A 17,685-nucleotide genomic window follows, 5' to 3' on the forward strand; every position below is an offset into this window, starting at 1 on the left:
CTAATTTGCTTAAAAAACACAACGAAAAGAAGTGATATTTTATGCTATAGCGGCCGTATAAATACAATAAGTTTACACGTTAAAGACAAAAAATCACAAAGTAATTCCCTGATCGTGAAAAATATCAAAGTAAACACTGTGGTATTGACCCTACTGGCCTTATTAAGTATTTACTTTGAATCGAATCGATACCAAAATCTGTAACTCTCGTCCCTTTTACCTTTCAGTTATTTGAATGGGGCAGTGTCTTGTACATGTTTTATTTTGCTGTCCACTTTTGGAGGAAGACTGGGAAGTTTTTGCCTGGTCAGTTGAACCCGTGGGGTGGACGATCAATACCCAAAGCAATGTGTCAACAATTGTGCCTCTGTTTGGGGGAAATGATGAGGCAAGTGTACTTTTGCAAGTGATCACATGGTGGAAAATTGACGTAATCAATATGATAATCACAAATACAACTAAATTAAAATGATGTCTATTAAAATGATTCATTTGAACACTGTATTATACTGTTTGTTATGTATGATGTCATGTATGATTATGCTTGAGAAAGCTTTCCTACTGATCACTATCCCATCAACAATGACTAAAAGTTTTACTTTCATTTCCGTTGTACCCAATATATTGTAAGCAGGTGTATTTCAATATTTTTTCTGTTTTCTCTGACACATACTATTGATCTCTTTTTATTTGTCCAAGAGTTAATAAATAACATCTCCATTTGGGGTTGTCTAATGCCTCTCTCTGTGAGCATCACTGCGTGAGTTGATAAAAAGCCATCTCCTGCTAAACGTCTCATTTGCTTCCTCAGCTGAAGGTTCAAACATGCTGCTTTCTGTCCACTGGATTGGGCTGGCGGCTGCACTTTCGTGTCTCCTAACGGGTGAGTTCACATTTAAAGACAGACTCCTAGGGAATTACATTTTTTTTAATTAATTTAAAATCATTTGGGCTATGTTAAAGGAATATAAGCTACACTTTTGCTCCTAACAACAATTTTTTCCCCCCATTCAAAACAACTGAAAATGTCATTTTTTTATTCCACATGTCCACAAACTAAATCAGTCCTTCAAGATCTTAATTTACGACTGTTTTTCAATGTATTTTTTATATTTTTTTCCACCAGGTGGCGGTACTTTTTCCCATTCAAAATATGCAGCATTTCTCTTGATGTTGAATAATGACAGAAAAAAACAGTGCCGCCTAAAACATACTGGCCTTTAAAGAGTTAAAATCCTCAAAATATAATTAGTATTTGATATGTATGTTTCATTCGAAAGTAGTTTTTCTTATGTGAAAATTGTTTTTAATACAGGTGACATTTTTTTTGTCCTTGAGTGTGAGTTTTTTCTTTTAAATCTGATGCTGCATAAAAAATAACAATGCATGAAAATTAGTGACGCTGTCAATCATTGACCCATCTCAGGGCCTGGTCAGCAAATATTCATCGACATGTCCAGTGCTGTATTTTATAGAAATGATTTTTTCATTAAAAAAATTAAATTCTGTTGCCCTTAAAATTGTGAAAAAAATAGATTTATTTCAGGCTGAAGTAGTTTTAAGAGATTGACTTCTTTTAGGTAAAAAAAAACATATATATGTTTATATATCTACAGTATATATATATATACTGTATATATATATACAGTATATATATATATATATATAGTATATATATATACAGTATATATACAGTATATATATATATATATATATATATACAGTATATACTGTATATATATATATATATATACTGTATATATATATATATATATAGTATATCTACAGCAGTTTAAATTTTATGTCATTCGGGACAAATGAGTGTGGATTTTATAAAATATTTGTATTACTTGTCATAGCTACTATAAAAATAGTTTCTAAATAAGTTTGTAAGTTGCTACTTCTATGTACTGGAAGCGAACTTGTGTAACTTTCTTTCTCTTTTAAGGTGAAGTGTGGTGCGATTGTACAGAGGACAATGTGCAAATAGAGGGGGGTCATTACAATCTGACCAAGGGACTGAAGACAGGCAGCCTGCTGACCTACCACTGTCCTGAGGGTTACTATCCATACCCTGCACAGAAGCGTGTGTGCCAGCTCAATGACATGTGGAGCCAAGACAGCACAAGTTCGAAACCTCAGAAATGCAGGGGTGAGTTACAGTAAGATGATGGTGACCGTTCACCCCCTCTATCCTCATCTGTCCCATGATACATTCCAAGTCTTTTTTGTTCTTACAGTGGTTGAATGCCCGGACCCCAAAGTCCTGATGCATGGAATCGTCTCCCCTCCTCAGGAGAGATACTTTGTCGACAATGAGACTACATATCAGTGTTACTCTGGCTACACAATGAGAGGCTCATCCAGGAGAGTCTGCTTTCCAAATGGCAAGTGGAGTGGATCCACTCCCATCTGCAGCCGAGACTGTGAGTCTACCCTATATTTAATTTATCCATGTTTACTGTTCTTTGTTTGACTTTTTGTATTTGTACTTACCACAGCAGGAAACGATTGTGCTGATCCCGGCATCCCGGCTGGCGCCTTCAGAAGGGGGAATTCATTCCGAATAGACGACAAAGTGAAATACAGCTGCAAGAACGGCCTGTTTCTGGTGGGCTCCAGCGAGAGAACGTGCCTGGAGAACGGCCAGTGGACTGGCACAGAGCCAGCATGCTACTGTAAGCCAGAAACCTCCTGTAGACCACTCACACTTAATTCACTCATTCTAGAAGTTACCGGGATACTTCAGGATGGCGCAAAAGACACACCTTTTCTCAAAACTGTCTGATAAATCATCAGGAACGCCGTAAGTTCGCCAGATGTGTGGTCTACAAATGCTAATAACCATCAGGATGTTGAAGAGCAATGCTGACGTCACACATCCTTGTTTGATTCCTGTCTTTACCTGGAATGCCAGTCTACTGTTTCGGCATTTGAAGTTGGCATAGAAGGTCTTGATAAGGTCCACTATGTGATGCGGAATTCCATACATCCTTAAGATGTTCCAGAGGCTGCCTGGATTTATGCCATCAAAAACCTTTTCAAAGTCGACAAAATTGATGTACATTTTCCTCTGCCATTCTGTGCATTGTTCTATTATGTTCCATCGTCCGAATATCTGGTCAATGCACCCCCTTCCCTTTCGGAATCCCGCCTGTTCATTCCTGAGTTTCTCATCTACTGCCTCTGTAAGACGCTACACAATCATTTTTGCCATGATTTTGCTTGGTATCAACAGGAGCGTGATCCCACGCCGGTTGTTAGCTAGGTAGTTATCAGGTATTTCTTTGTTCTCCCAGATGGTTTTGAATGGCGGTTGAAGGTGTTCGGAGGCAAGGTCTGGGTCTGCGTTCCGGTTACCAAGGTCCGGCTTTTCCACTTTTTAGGGACTTCATGGATGAGATCACTTCTACTTTTGTTCGTGGTTCGATGCCAATTTCTAGATCATTCGCTGGACATCCAGTTCTTTTGTGGGTGGTGGTCTATTTAGCATTACCTGAAAGTGCTCAGCCCAGCAGGCTTCTTGAAGGCTTCGGTAAATAATAATTAGAGCTTTTACGGTATTCTTTTTTTTTTATGATAACGGCAAATATTTTTCATGAGTATTTCTAAAGAAAGCTTAACATCGTCATTTGTGACTTTCTTGTGTAATTCCCAGCCATTCAACAAACAAAAAATCATTAAAATTCAAAACAGCTGTTCCATTTTGGGGGGCTCTTCACTTGTAAATGACAGATTTTCCCTGCTCTCGTCTTAAAAAATGACATTTTGTAAATAGTTGAAGGCGCCACAAATAATCAGAATGATTCAACTGGACAAGTCACCGCTTTTCCATTCACATAAAGTTTACTTTAGAGGGCACAACATGTTGTGACCTTTTATCTTAGCGTTGGACATCGGACTAAAGACATTCTGAGTAAGCTTGGTTCACCAGGAGCATCGCAATGGGTTCATCAATGTGCTTAGTTAGTCATCAAGTGAGTCATTCGCTAGTTAGTTACATCTATTAGTATTTGTCACCCAAACATTTGTGTTTTTTGTTGCTTTTGAATGATTTATGCTATCCGATTAAAGCCAGTGAAGTATGGAACGTTTCTTTCAATAATGTGGTCTTTTTGGCTCCTCAGACAAATACACGTATGATACTCCGCTGGAGGTTTCAGAGGCCTTTGGCGGTGCACTCAAAGCCAGCCTCACCACTTTGGAGCCTATTGGTAAGTCACCGGAACGACATGTTTACACTTGCACATTTCCGAAAACGAGGCGGAAGAAGCAGAATTTATTTAGTGTGACCAGTTCTTCCTAACTGGGAAAGAAAATAATAAAGAACGTGTCGCAATTAGGGACGGCCCAGTACCACATTTCATGTCCCATAAAGATACCAATACCGCAACACAGTATATCGGCCAATATCGACACCAATTCGAAACTGATACCGAGGAAAGAAATTGTCCACAACATGATTCAATTTATCAAATACTACTGCTGTTGCTTTTTATTTTTTTGATTGGTCATTAGCACAAGCAGCACCTTTCAAAGATACAAAATAAAATTAAATAAAGTGAAACTTTGGATAAGGGTGACAAGGACAAAGGAAAAAAAAGGGGGGGGGAGTGTTACAACAAAATAAAACAAAACAAATGATTAAATAAATAGAGGAGTAAACATTATTTGGCATACATCATCATTACAGTAAATGGAAATGTGCCAGTTACACTCTGCTCATGCTCTGTGATAGAAATCATTACGCTAACTTTTTTTTTTATAAACAGATGACACACAAGAGGGAAGAAAAATCAAAATTTCAAAAACCGACACGCTCAACGTCTACATTGCGGTGGACATTTCGGAGAGTATTGAAGAGAAATATTTCATTGATGCCAGAGATGCTGTAGTACAACTCATCACCAAGGTAACACACAAAAACATTCGTCTTCTTGAGTCAAATAAGTGAAACACTGCAAAATCCTTCACCAACCACACCAGTGATTCCCAAGCACTGTGCCACAGCTCATTAGTGTGCCATAAGAGATCATCAGGTTACTTAATTGGTTCAAAGATGATTCCACTAGATGGGAGAAGGTACATAATTGTATCCACCTATTGCCATTCATAGAACAGAATAAATCACGGCATGCTTGGTGGTATGCTGTGGGATTTTTATATGTGCGTTGGCTCGATAAAGGTTGGGAAACGCTGAACTACACAGTGCATAATGAAAAAGTTTTACAGCATTTTTTTAATAGAAAAAGACGCCTCTTTTAATATGCTAAACTGGAAGCGTCAGCAAATGCGCTGCTGGTTTAAGAGACGCAAGTTAGATGTGACTGGATCGGCTGTTGAAATGGAGATGGTTTGCTGATGGACACTGGCCACAAATATGCTGACTTATAAAAATGACGTAGTGGGTAGCATGACCACTTTTAATCAATTCATCAACATTATGAAGAATAAAATGATACGTTTGACTTGCATTAGGCTTGACATCTCATCATTCACTCAGATGGAACTTTAACTTTTCTCTTCTGCGATTTTGTGATGTGAAAGAATCAAAGTTGAGTAATTTTCCACCTGTAGCACCATCCCATTCACCTTTTTCTGTATATATTACAATAACAAAACAAAATCCCTGTTCCTTAAATGAACCTAAAATGGCAAAGCCACACAAAATCCAACACATTTAAACTTTTTCCCATTCAAAGCATGCAGCAACATTTGACACCTTTTATTGTCTGCAACATACAGTTCCTAAAATCCCCCAAATATACTGTACTGTAATTAGCATTAGTATATAAAAGTAGTTTTAAATGATGGACTCTTAAAACGGAAACCAGATTTTGGGAAGCTGACATTTTTCGTGCTTAAGATCTTGAGTGAGACTTTTTGTTATAAATTTGACACTGTAGAAAAAAATAACATTGTAGGAAAATTAGTGTTGCTGCCAATCATTGACCTACAGTATCTAAAGCAGTGGTCCCCAACCCCCGTGCCGCACAGAAAGAAAAAATAATTTCCATAATTTAAGTTTTTTTTTAATGTTTTATTTTGAAAAGTGGCCGGATTCTCTCTGTTACATCCGTCTCACTTGACGCATGTCCATTGTGCGTGTGCTGACTTTATCTCATCCTGCACAGATAGACTACTACTGTATTTTTACCATTTTTCTTTCACCTCACATTTGGTGTCAAATGCTGATACTATGTGGGAATGCATAAAGGTAAGTTTTGATGACTTATTGAGTGCTAATGTGCACTTTTGTCTCAAGTGAATTCATGCTAGCACACTGCCTTTTACCACACACGTGATGTAATCATCTCTCTGGAAAAACTTAGCTGGAACTTGAACAGGTGGATCGGCATTCATTTTGTGCTTTTAATTTGATGTTATTCATAAATAAGATAAATTACATCGCTATAATGTACGCCCCCCAAAATAATACAATTCAATACATATAAAGTGGAGTGTATACTGTATGTAGAGTGACGTGTATGTACAGTAACATTGTGCAGTATTTTTGCTGTGCAGCATGGAAGTGTTTGGCACACCTCTCGGTGCACATTTGGCCCGAAACAACATGCACAATCAGGGTCTCATACCATTTAGCTGTCATGGCAGCATCCTAGTGCAAGTGCATTTCATTATGAATTACACATCATACTCCTGATGCTCTTTACTTGGCCCAAGTTCCTTGGCATGTTTTCAATGCAGACGGCGGATGTTGTGTTGGCTGATAAATGGCTCATTTACAAAATAACCGGCATAAGCACTCTGCGGAACATATTTCCCTGCAATTTGCATGTGCTTTTCTGCTCATTACAAAACATAAGTGCTTTTTTTTTTCCCTCCAACCCCACAGATTTCATCTTTCTCTGTCACTCCAAATTATGAGATCCTGTTTTTCTCTTCTGATGTATATGAAGTTGTCAACATTGTCGATTTTTTGGACGGCAAGACCCAACTGAGCACAGTGAAGGCCGATCTGGAAAAATTTAAAATAGACAGTGAGTTATATTGTTGGAAATGCTGCCTGATTTTGAGCTTGAACTTCAACCGTGTTTGCTGCTCTCCATCGACAGACAGAGACACTGCCGGAACTGACCTCAACCTCGTTTTTATGACCATCTTGGAGCGCATGGCATTTATAAAGCAACGGACAGGGGAAGAGGGCTTTAAGGAGCACCGTCACGCAATCATTCTTTTTACAGACGGTAACTTCATTCACCTCTGCTGTGCTTTCAAAATATCTTTCAATGTGTGCAAACTACAAATGCACTGTAAGTAGAAATACAACATTTCACTAACTGTAACAACTGGAATCACATTGAGATGTTTATTTATTAATGGTAATATAACTAATAAAATATATATTTATGATATATTTATATTATACATTACATGATGTAAATATTAATAAGCATTATACAGTTATGCTATGTTATTATATATTTATCATAATTTATTTGATTGTATTTTTTCATTTTATTACTCCTATTTTATCTGTAGAAAATGTTGCTTCATTGAAAAGAAAAATCATTAAAATCATTTAATTTGAACTCATTAACTGCTTTGAAATTGCAAATGGCAAAAACTGAAATCCAAGCAAGATGAACTATCTGAAGCTGAGGTCAAAATACGCTTTTTTGACTGTTAGACCAATGTGCTTATCTTAAGTCATATACTGTATCTCAAATCTGAGATGTATGACTTAAAATAAGCAAAATAATAACAGAAAAATATTTTTTTTCTTTTTGTTTTGTTTATTTTGTTTACAATGTTTCTTTTTAAAAATATTATTTTGTTTATTTTAAGAAGTATAATATGCAGTAGATGTGTTCCCAGACCACCCGTGAATAGCAAAAAATGCAAAACAATACTATTTTATACGAATTTATAAACCGCAAGGAATGCCGGGTAACTTCCTGTTGTGAAAATGTGTGACTGGGCTTCCCAGCATGCCTTGCGGCTTATAAATTAGTATAAAATAGTATTGCTTTGCATGTATATTAGTGTGTGAGCATCTATTGCAATACCCTGCAGTACCCATGTGGTACAGTTACATTGTGTGGTACCTGTTGTGGTATGTTTGGTTACACCATGACTGAAGCAGGCATTTGGGTTCATAACTTTTTTGATTGCAGGTGCTTACAACATGGGTGGTACACCTGAGCCTACAGTGCAAAAAATAAAGAACATGGTCTACATGGACCAGACTAGCAGGAGCGAAAAACCATTAAGAGAAGAGTACCTGGGTGAGTTTGCTGAATATAATATTATGTTAGGGGTTGAGTCCAAATAAATAAACTGCTCTTCACTGTTGCTTCTTAATTTCAGACATTTATATTTTTGCCATTGGCGCCCTGATCTTCGACGACGACTTAATTCCTCTTGTAGCCGGGACAGGTGGCGACCATTACTTCAGGATGAGCGATATTCGCAGTTTGCAGAAGACATTTGATGAGATTATTGGTGAGTTTGTACATTTGTGGAATCACTATGTGAGTAATTCCTCACTGACCCTTTTGCTTCCACACTCACAACCAAATAACAATCAGAAGCTGAAACTTCTTTAACACCTGATTAAAGTGCTTATGTTGACCCGAGTGTTCATCTCCAACATCACAGGTTTTCAACAATTATTAAATCATGCTGTTTTATGGTTGAATACAGCCTATTACTAGTAAAAAAACGGCTAAAAGAACTACAATACAAATATAAGGCATTCAGACGACGCATTCAAAGGCGATGACGTAGTATTCTACCCAAGTCACTACGTGTCAGTAATGTTACCGTGATGTCTGGTGAGGCACAAAATCACCAGATTTGATTACCAGAACAACAGGCTTTTATTGCAGGTTTGAATTACATCACAACTAGCACAATAATAAAAATAAATTAGAATAAAAATCCTCAATAAAAACACGGGCTACTGTTGCTGCCGTAACCCACAGAAAGCTGAGACTCAACTCTGAACCCCCGACGTCACGTCCTTTTTCTTCAAATTGACGCTCACTCTGCTTCCCTAGGGAACACATTCACAGCAACACACACGAGCACGAGTCTTATTTATTTATTTACTCTTAGTATGTCGACCGTATTGCGTAATATGAGCGTAAACGTGACTATAGGGGTCTTATTTCATGTCTAGAGGGCTCTAATAATGTTAAAAAACGTATTTAGATGGTAAACAGGTTTTCTGTGCTCAAACTATGAAAATATTCCATTTATAAATAAGGAATCGTACTTGGAAATTCACTTATCATGGTTGGGTCTGGAACCATATCACCACGATAAACGAGGGATTACTGTACAACTCTCATATTTCAGCAACAATACTATACAATTGAAACTGGATACACTTTAGAGTAGTTAGTGCACAACTTGTATAGCAGTATAGATTTACTATCCACAAAACATCAGTCAGCACATGGCCATTTTTGCCTAAACAGATGGCAACACAAGTAAGTACAGCCAACATTGAACGTGTCCAAAGTGTCAATGTGTGAGCACCATTGTTATCTAGCACTGCCTCCCCCATCATGAGGAGCTGGTGGCATTAAATGGTAGTACAAAATAAATGATCAATACCTTCACATAATTCATTATATTCAATTATAGCTATTCTTTATCATCATTACCTTTCCTCACACCGACACAAATCCCATGGTTTTCCTGTGGCGTGTGTGTTGACTCAGGTTTATGTTACTAAAAATAGTACCACGCTCAATCAATGGGGTTCCGTAAAAAACACATTCATCCCATTTGGTGTTTTTTTTTTCTTTTTACCACAAAATTATTGACGTTGGAAAGCAATGATATTTTCATTGGAGGCTTTGTGTCCTCTCTGGACAAAACGTGGATCACCATGCAATGAACAGTGGAGCCCTGGTTAGCGTGTTTTTCAGCTAATGTTGAAAATCGAAGCCAAAATTTTCCCTCAGTTTGACATTTTCTGGTTAGGAATAAATTCTAGTTTTATATGCGCAAAACATATCCGTAAAACAAACGGCACATAAGCTATTGTGTTATTGAATTGGGATATAATGAATTCAGTCGTGTTTCTCACCTTTTTTTATCAAAATGCTGGCTCGGTTTTGGGTTATTTTGCAGCCTTGATCAAAAGAAAAGCAGAAACTTGAGGTGAGAAACACTAATGAATTCAAGAAATAACTCAAAGGTGATGTCCGTGTTGATCTCAATGCCACATCGTGCCAACAATCAATCTTCAAGGAATGTAAAATTAACCTTAAATGTTCATTTATCCCTTTCATTCATCATTTATATGTATTATATCCATTTTGAATTGTTTTATGCAGGTGAAACTGTCATTGTGAAAATATGAAAACATGTTTTGTGTTGACATTTTTGGCTTTCTGGAGCAGATGAATTTACGTTTGCATTACATTTCTTATGGTAAAAACGTCTTCAGTTAGGGTACATTTCAGACCTTCTGGAACAGATTAATGACGCTAACCAAGGTTCGAACAGGACGACTTAAACAGGTTAAGCCATATAAGCTAGTTATTAAATGCAGCTGTGTGGTGTGTCCCTTCCAGATGAAGAAGAAGTGAAAGGTTTATGTGGTCTTCACAAGGAATACGACACCACAAAAAGAAGGGAAAATTATCCATGGGTGGTATTTATTGTCATTCAGGTGAATATTTCCCTTTTTTATGGTTGTCATGGCATTCCACGGTGCCTTTTTGGAATAAATGATTTGTTTCCTCTTGACACTTTAAGAACGAGGGCAGAGTCATGAAATGTCTGGGCTCTCTGGTGACGCCCATGTTCGTCCTGACCGCCGCTCACTGCTTCACGTTTGGGGATTTACCTCAGCACGTCACAGTTGACATTGACGATATGAACGGCAGAAGAAGTAAGAGTTGCCAGAGTCCAAAGTTTACCTCCATGATTTGTCAAGTTTGCTTTTGTTTAACCATTAACGGACTTTGCTCATCTCTGTCCGACAGCCAAAAAGGTGAAGAACTTCTTTTTGCACCCAAAATTCAATGTCAAGGCTAAAGTAAACGAGGGTGTGGAAGAGTTCTATGACTACGATGTGGCTCTCATTCAACTGGTGGACTATGTGAAAATCTCCACATTGGCCAGGTACTGTACCCCACAACATTTTGATTCAACTCATTTGGTTAAAACAACAAAAACAATGTGCTCCTCTCCCCCTGTTCAGACCTATTTGCATACCTTGCACCCAGGAGACCAGTAATGCCCTAAAACTGGTTGGTGAATCCACCTGCAAGGAACAAGGTGAATAACTCTTGTGCCTTAAATTATTTTGGACTATTTATCATTTTATTATGATTATTACTTTCTACTTTTTGACATTTTATGTTTCCTTGACTATCCAGTGGCAACCTGTGACCTGAAACCCCTCAATTTGAAAATTCATTAGACTTCATAGGTTAATTTTTCAACTTTAATGATCTGGAGTGTAGGCTCCAGCATATCTACGACCCCAGTGACGACAAGCGGCATAGAAGAGGATGGACGGATGGATCTGGAGTGCATGAGAAAGTGTAGAGGAAAATGTAGCTCTCCTTGACCACATGGTCATTTCTTAATTTACATAGTTATCCCTTGTTTATCATGTTTAATTGGTTCCAGACCCCAAGTGAAGTTCCGCAAAGTAGGCATGCTTATTTATGAATGGAATATTTTCATAGTTAGAGCATAGAAAACCTGCTTATGGTCTTCTAAATATGGCTTTTAACATTATTAGAGCCATCCAGACATGCAATAACACCCCTATAGTCACCTTTACAGTAGTAGTAGTAGATAAAATACCAGAAAATAAGCCATTTTCGACAGTAGACCGTAGATACGACTGATACTCGTGTGTGTTGCTGTAAATGTGTCCCAGTGGCACGGACAGTAAGTGACGTCGGGGGTTCAGAGTTGAGTTTTAGCTTGGCGCGGGTTACAGACGCAGCAGTAGCCCGTGTTTTTATGAGGGTTTATTGTGCCCGTTGTAAAATCATTCAAACCTGGATTTAACCTTGTATTTTTTGCCTAAATTAAGCATTTTCAAGCATAAAAATAGCTAAATGAACTAAGTCACACGTTTTTTTGTCTCATTTTTTCTGACTATATCTACTATATTGGGTAATAGGAATGTAGAGGTGACTCTATGGGTGTTATTTCATGTCTAGACAGCTCTAATAATGTTAAAAACTGTATTTATCAGATTGTAAACAGGTTCTCTATGCCACTGCTACGAAACCATTCCATTTGTAAAGAAGGAATCCTACTTCGCGGAAATTCATTTATCACAGTCGGGTGTGGAACCAATGAACCGCGATAAACACAGGACTACTGTATTGCAGTGGTTCCCAAACTTTTCACAGCCACGTAGTTTGACTTGAAGCCACGTATCCCCTACTCCTGCACACTTAAAAAACATAAACCTTTTTAAAATCTTCATTAACTTGAAATATTGAACATGATTAATTAATTGTACAGTAAGTACGTAATTCTGGTTCAAAAATGTTCATTTTGCCTGGTTAAATTGAGAATTTTTTTTCCACGAGCACTGATAAATTGCTAAGTATTCATCCTACATATCTTTTATTTCAGCCGGATGTTGGGATCCTTCCGTTTGAATGGGTTGAACTTTCAGGCTTTACTTTTGTCCACTTGCAATCGCTATGGTTTGAATCTACGATACCAAATTGAAAGGGACAGTTAACAAACATGATAAAGAAGTATCCATTACCAAAATTAAACACTCTTAATGCACAACATAATCGTCAAACGTACTTACTTGTTCATATAACTCACACAGAACAATGAAGAACTTCATGCTGTCTCCTTCCCTCTCCTTGCTCTGACTGTGCGCTCTGCTCTGTGAGGCATTCAGGCGCACTCGTAATTGCTAGTGTTCGGCGCTAATTGTTTTTCATTTTTATTCACGTACCCGCTATGACAATTGGCGTACCCCGCTTACGATGTATGGCATGACAATGACCACAGAAACGTATTAACATTTCTCTCATGCCAACAGAGCAGCTCCTGTTAAAAAATCACCTTGAGAGCCTGACTTTCCTCACACGGACCAACTACTTGGTTGGTGAAAAAGATGTACATGCCAAGCTTGGCGATAATGTAAGTTAATGTTCACTCTGCTTATGGAAGCATCCCACTGAGCTGTTTTTTACCTTTCTGATGGGGCGACGCAGAGGGATGAATGCATTAAACATGCACTGAAAGCCCCGGGAATTACCACAAATGATCCCAACATTCCTGTGACTGACAACTTCCTGTGCACCGGCGGTCTGACTCCCTTCAGAGATCATATAGCATGTACAGGTAGGCTCCCTTTACCGTATGCCTTTCTCATTATTATAAAGCATTTTTGGAAGCTGTACTTTTCACCGAGATGTGTTTTGTTTGGACGGCAGGTGACTCCGGAGGAGCTGTGTTCAAAAACTACGAGCAACGCACAGTGCAGGTGAATTTTCTCGTCTTTCTGTTGCCCACATAAATGAGCTAAATATACATGGGAACCTCAAAATTTAAGCTCAATTTGAAAACACTAAAAAAAAGTTATCTGGGTAGAAATATGCCTTAAACTCTTTTTAATGCCAAATTGACTTTTTAATGATGTTATGGCAGTAATATCTGTCCATAGATCAGGGGTATCCCAACTTTCTCCACCAAGCGCCCCATACTGCCAAATCAAAACACGCACTTTTACATATTTGAAAACTTTGTTGAAAGGCTACAAGTAATCCCTTGTTCATCACGGTTGACTGGTTCCAGATCCGACCATGATAAGTGAAGCTACCTTCTTATAGTAGCTGCTAAATGCACTGAACCATAATCAAATATTTTGTTTGGTATTTTGTTGTTACTTTTCACTCTTGAGCGACAGTTGAATCTTACTTAAAGTATTTCCTGTACAGTTTAAAAAAACAAAGTGATGGTGACAGTTTAAACCTGGAACAGATTAATTCATTGTCCATTATTTTGTATGGTAATCTGAACAAATTTGGAGGTGGAGCAGTGTCTCTTAGGTTCCGCTGTATATAAATATGATAATAACGCAGTTGGTATGGGTGGATGTGTGATTGCAGATTGCAGTGGTCAGCTGGGGTAGTGAAAACCTGTGCAAAGGCGGCGGTGTCGTCGAGTCTACGAAGAACTCCCGAGACTTCCACCTCAACATCTTCAGGGTTATACCTTTCCTTAAATCTATCCTTGGAAACGATCAACAGGATGACTATGCGCCGCTGGAGTTCTTGAAGAACTAAATTCCTGCACAATGAATGGGGGGGAAAAATGAATGGAAATATGCTATCATAATCATAAACAATACACCCTTACATGTATTTTTTTTAATGTGTAGCTGACAGAAAAAAGTATTAAAGCGAAAATGGCGGTTTTGATCATTGTGTAAACCTCTGTTTTTGTAGTCAAAACAAGCAGAGATCATTCACTGTGGGCGGACCCAGGGGTTGATGGGGCGGAGTTAAGAGATTTGTCACACAGATGTTCAGTGTAATTTACGCACACGTTCTTAGAAAGCACAAATTTAATGACATTTGGTTGGTTGTCGTTTTCAGTGGCGTACAAGTGTAATGCATCAAACCGAGAGCGAACATTGTGGTCACATTGTTTAGTCCAGACCGACTCAAATGGTTCCAACCTGGGACCCACATTTTTCAATGGCCATTAAGTCACGACCCATCATACAAAGCCTACACATAATTATGAATAAAAAATTTCCAAATTGCATTTTTGTATTTTATTCGATAAATCAGAGGGAGCTCATGAGATCCCTCTGGCCGTGGCAGCCGTTGGCCAATGAACCGCTCTTCTGGGAGTGATGAATTATGGGTAGACGTTAAAATAGCTGTTGTTTGTTATTTCAAACTCGTATTGATACTTGTCTTGTATATTCTCTAGCTACCTTTTGAGTGTTAAGTTGCCGTGTGATGATTTTAGCGTTCTTTGTAAGATGACACCGTGAGTCAGACTGTTATATTGAATAATGACCTCCTGCGATTTCTGATGGGTTGGCAAGCTTGTCGTGAGTTCCCTTATAGCTCATGGTTGGCTCTTGCTAAAGAAAGAGCTACTGATATGCGAGCGGCCCAGTATTTAAATGATTAGTAGTACTTCTGAACTATAGAAGATGTAATGATATTAGGAAATGATCATAAATTAGCTGCACGCTGTATATATGCCGCAGGTTTCAAAGTTTAAGACACATGTAGCGGCTTATACACCGGAAATTACAGTACTCTAATTATGACTACTATATTGGGTAATACAAGTGTAAAGCTGACTATAGGGGTGTTATTTAATGTCTAGAGGGCTCTAATAATGTTAAAACCTGTTTTAGAAGGTCATAAACAGATGTTCTATCGTCTAATTATGAAAATATTCTATTTATAAATAAGGAATCCTACTTCGCGGAAATTCACTTATCACGGTCATGTCTGGATCCAATCAAGAGCAAATAAGTGAAATCAAAAATATTTTTGCTTTTACATTACAAGGTCTCTTTGTGGTCAGGTGGGATACATCGTGATCATCGTATTCAACAATTTCCCTTGATCGTTTGTCAAACTGCAAACATGAACGCCTCATAGAGTTACTAAAAGGTTCCATTAAAAGCCTTTTAACGTTTGCTGATGGAGCGCTACTACAACTCTCCTTTCGGGTCACCAAGTGGACGCAATGCGGACAATCGCATCTGGTGGCGTGCCAGCTCGCATTATTCAAATCCAGTTTAGTGGAAAGTGCGCAGTAAAGTTCGTCTTGTCTCTCTCAGTGCGAGTCAGCACAAGTTGCCATTTGTTGTTGTGCTCTCCATGGCAGTACAAAAGGATGCGTGGTGGTTGGCGACGCCTATCAGTTTATGGCCTCGGCTTATTTGCTCTGATCAGCTGACCATTACGCTGTCACGCTCGAAAAAAAGTCCACTTAGCGATTCTCCATGTGGACCACTATGGTGAATTGTCTTGCTGAGTTTCTTTGACATGCTGCACCGCCCGCTTGCTGTGCGTGTGTGTGTGTGTGTGTGTGTGTGTGTGTGTGGGATCGGTGATGTACGGGCTTCCCATGGGGGCATTCATCTGGATTCCCTTTAACTAATTGGGATGGTGGGAGGAGGTCAGCGGGACGGCCAAGACAGAGCGGGACGAATGGGAGTCCTAATTGAATGAAAGCCCCTCCTGCTCTCAGATGCTGTAAACAAGGCGGATTCAGTTACCCCCACTTGTCTTCTGCTTTATTGTCCACCTGCTAACCTCAACATTACACCTCCCATGTAAACCCCAGCTAAATCCTAATCAATCAATCAAACATAACGGGATTAAACAACAATCCTACCCTCACTCCCTATACCTTGCTGTAGCCTACACTGCATATTTCCTGATGAAGCATCCCGCTGCTCAAATTCCCTGATCTGTCCCTCCGCAAATCCTAAATCAACCTTATGGGCCATTTTAGAAATTACTACCATCAGGAAGTGCATACATTCACTTTTTCCTCCATTCGTGGTGTTACTGAAAGCTGCTGATTCTGGTTATTATTGGATGTCAACTTATAGAGAGGAATGGAGAGGAATCGGGCAACATCTGAATGATAGATGGAAGGTTACGAGTTTGAAGAGCAAAATTTGTGCTTGAGTGATCTTTCTTCCTGAAACTTGAACTCTCACTTTAATCTGATGATGACATTTTTGTAACAAATATATTTTATGAACGAAGCCCCCAAAAAAATACGAAATTAACCTTTTAAAAAAATAAACATATTTTCAAGATCAGTGAAATTACAAGAATGTAAGATGACGTGCCTTTTTTAGACTTTTTTCTAATAAAAAAATACTTCCAAGGGAATATACAGTACTGTATTTTCCAAATTTAAAAAAATAAATAATTTAAATAATGTATTCTGTTACATAATTTATAAACTATGTCTTTTGATAATGCGGGCTTTGTTATTTGGCTTATGGCTCCACCATAACAATGCAAAAACGAAAAACGAAAAAACACTTGCTGTGATAAATGGAACGATAAATTCTGCTGTCTACCGCCCATCTGTTTGTGACTTCAAGCTGAAACCAACTTGGGTTCTGCAGCAGGACAATGATCCAAAACACACCAGCAAGTCCACCTCTGAATGGCTGAAGAAAAACTAAATGAAGCCTTTGGAGTGGCCTCGTCAAAGTCCTGACCTGAATTAGCATCCTATTGAGATGCTATGGCATGACCTTAAAAAGATTCATGCTCAAAAACCCTCCATTGTGGCTGAATTACAACAATTCTGCAATTCAGCGCTGTAAGAGACTCATTGCAAGTCATCACAAACGCTTGACTGCAGTTGTTGCTGCTAAGGATGGCCCAAGCAGCTATTAGTTTGACGGGCAATCACTTTTTCACACATGGCCATGAAGGTTTGGATTTTTTTTCTCCCTTAATAATAAAAAGTTTCATTTAAAAACTGCATTTTGTGTTCAGTTGTGTTGTCGTTGACTAATATTTAAATTTGTTTCGTCATCTAAAACATTTGTGTCACAAACATGCAAAAAAAAATAAGAAATTTCACACCACTGTAAAATCTTGCCCTGTCATTTACCTTTCTGTTCATAAAATACAGTAATTGCAAATAAATGCAAATGGTGATTAATGGTGATTAATTTATTTGAAAACTGTGATTAATTTT

General features: G+C 38.2%; 1 protein-coding gene across 2 annotated transcripts; it reads left to right on the forward strand.

Annotated features, from left to right (window-relative positions):
- The first annotated feature begins 739 nt into the window (after positions 1–739).
- On the forward strand, positions 740–14,748 carry LOC129169379 (complement factor B-like). 2 transcript variants are annotated; one of them, XM_054755753.1, is made up of 18 exons: positions 740–883; positions 1,949–2,152; positions 2,241–2,426; positions 2,502–2,678; positions 4,128–4,214; positions 4,773–4,912; positions 6,857–7,001; positions 7,077–7,208; positions 8,139–8,249; positions 8,332–8,466; positions 10,554–10,651; positions 10,738–10,873; positions 10,968–11,106; positions 11,186–11,262; positions 13,016–13,116; positions 13,191–13,320; positions 13,413–13,462; positions 14,088–14,748. In XM_054755753.1, the coding sequence occupies exons 1-18, from the start codon at positions 826–828 to the stop codon at positions 14,262–14,264; spliced, it is 2,283 nt and encodes a 760-aa protein (XP_054611728.1). In that variant the 5' UTR covers positions 740–825; the 3' UTR covers positions 14,265–14,748. The 2 variants fall into 2 exon arrangements, with proteins under 2 accessions (XP_054611728.1, XP_054611729.1); XM_054755754.1 differs by lacking the exons at positions 13,016–13,116; positions 13,191–13,320; positions 13,413–13,462; positions 14,088–14,748 and adding an exon at positions 11,364–12,993.
- Positions 14,749–17,685: the final 2,937 nt, after the last annotated feature.

Source organism: Dunckerocampus dactyliophorus, chromosome 16 (assembly GCF_027744805.1).
Source record: "Dunckerocampus dactyliophorus isolate RoL2022-P2 chromosome 16, RoL_Ddac_1.1, whole genome shotgun sequence".
Lineage (NCBI taxonomy): Eukaryota > Metazoa > Chordata > Actinopteri > Syngnathiformes > Syngnathidae > Dunckerocampus > Dunckerocampus dactyliophorus.

Bases quoted from the DNA above. Each gene is read 5' to 3' on its own strand.
- LOC129169379 (XM_054755753.1), top strand. From the start codon at position 826: ATGCTGCTTTCTGTCCACTGGATTGGGCTGGCGGCTGCACTTTCGTGT. The intron at 7,209-8,138 runs GTAACTTCATTC...TTTTGATTGCAG, and splicing joins AATCATTCTTTTTACAGACG to GTGCTTACAACATGGGTGGT. The intron at 8,467-10,553 runs GTGAGTTTGTAC...TGTCCCTTCCAG, and splicing joins GACATTTGATGAGATTATTG to ATGAAGAAGAAGTGAAAGGT.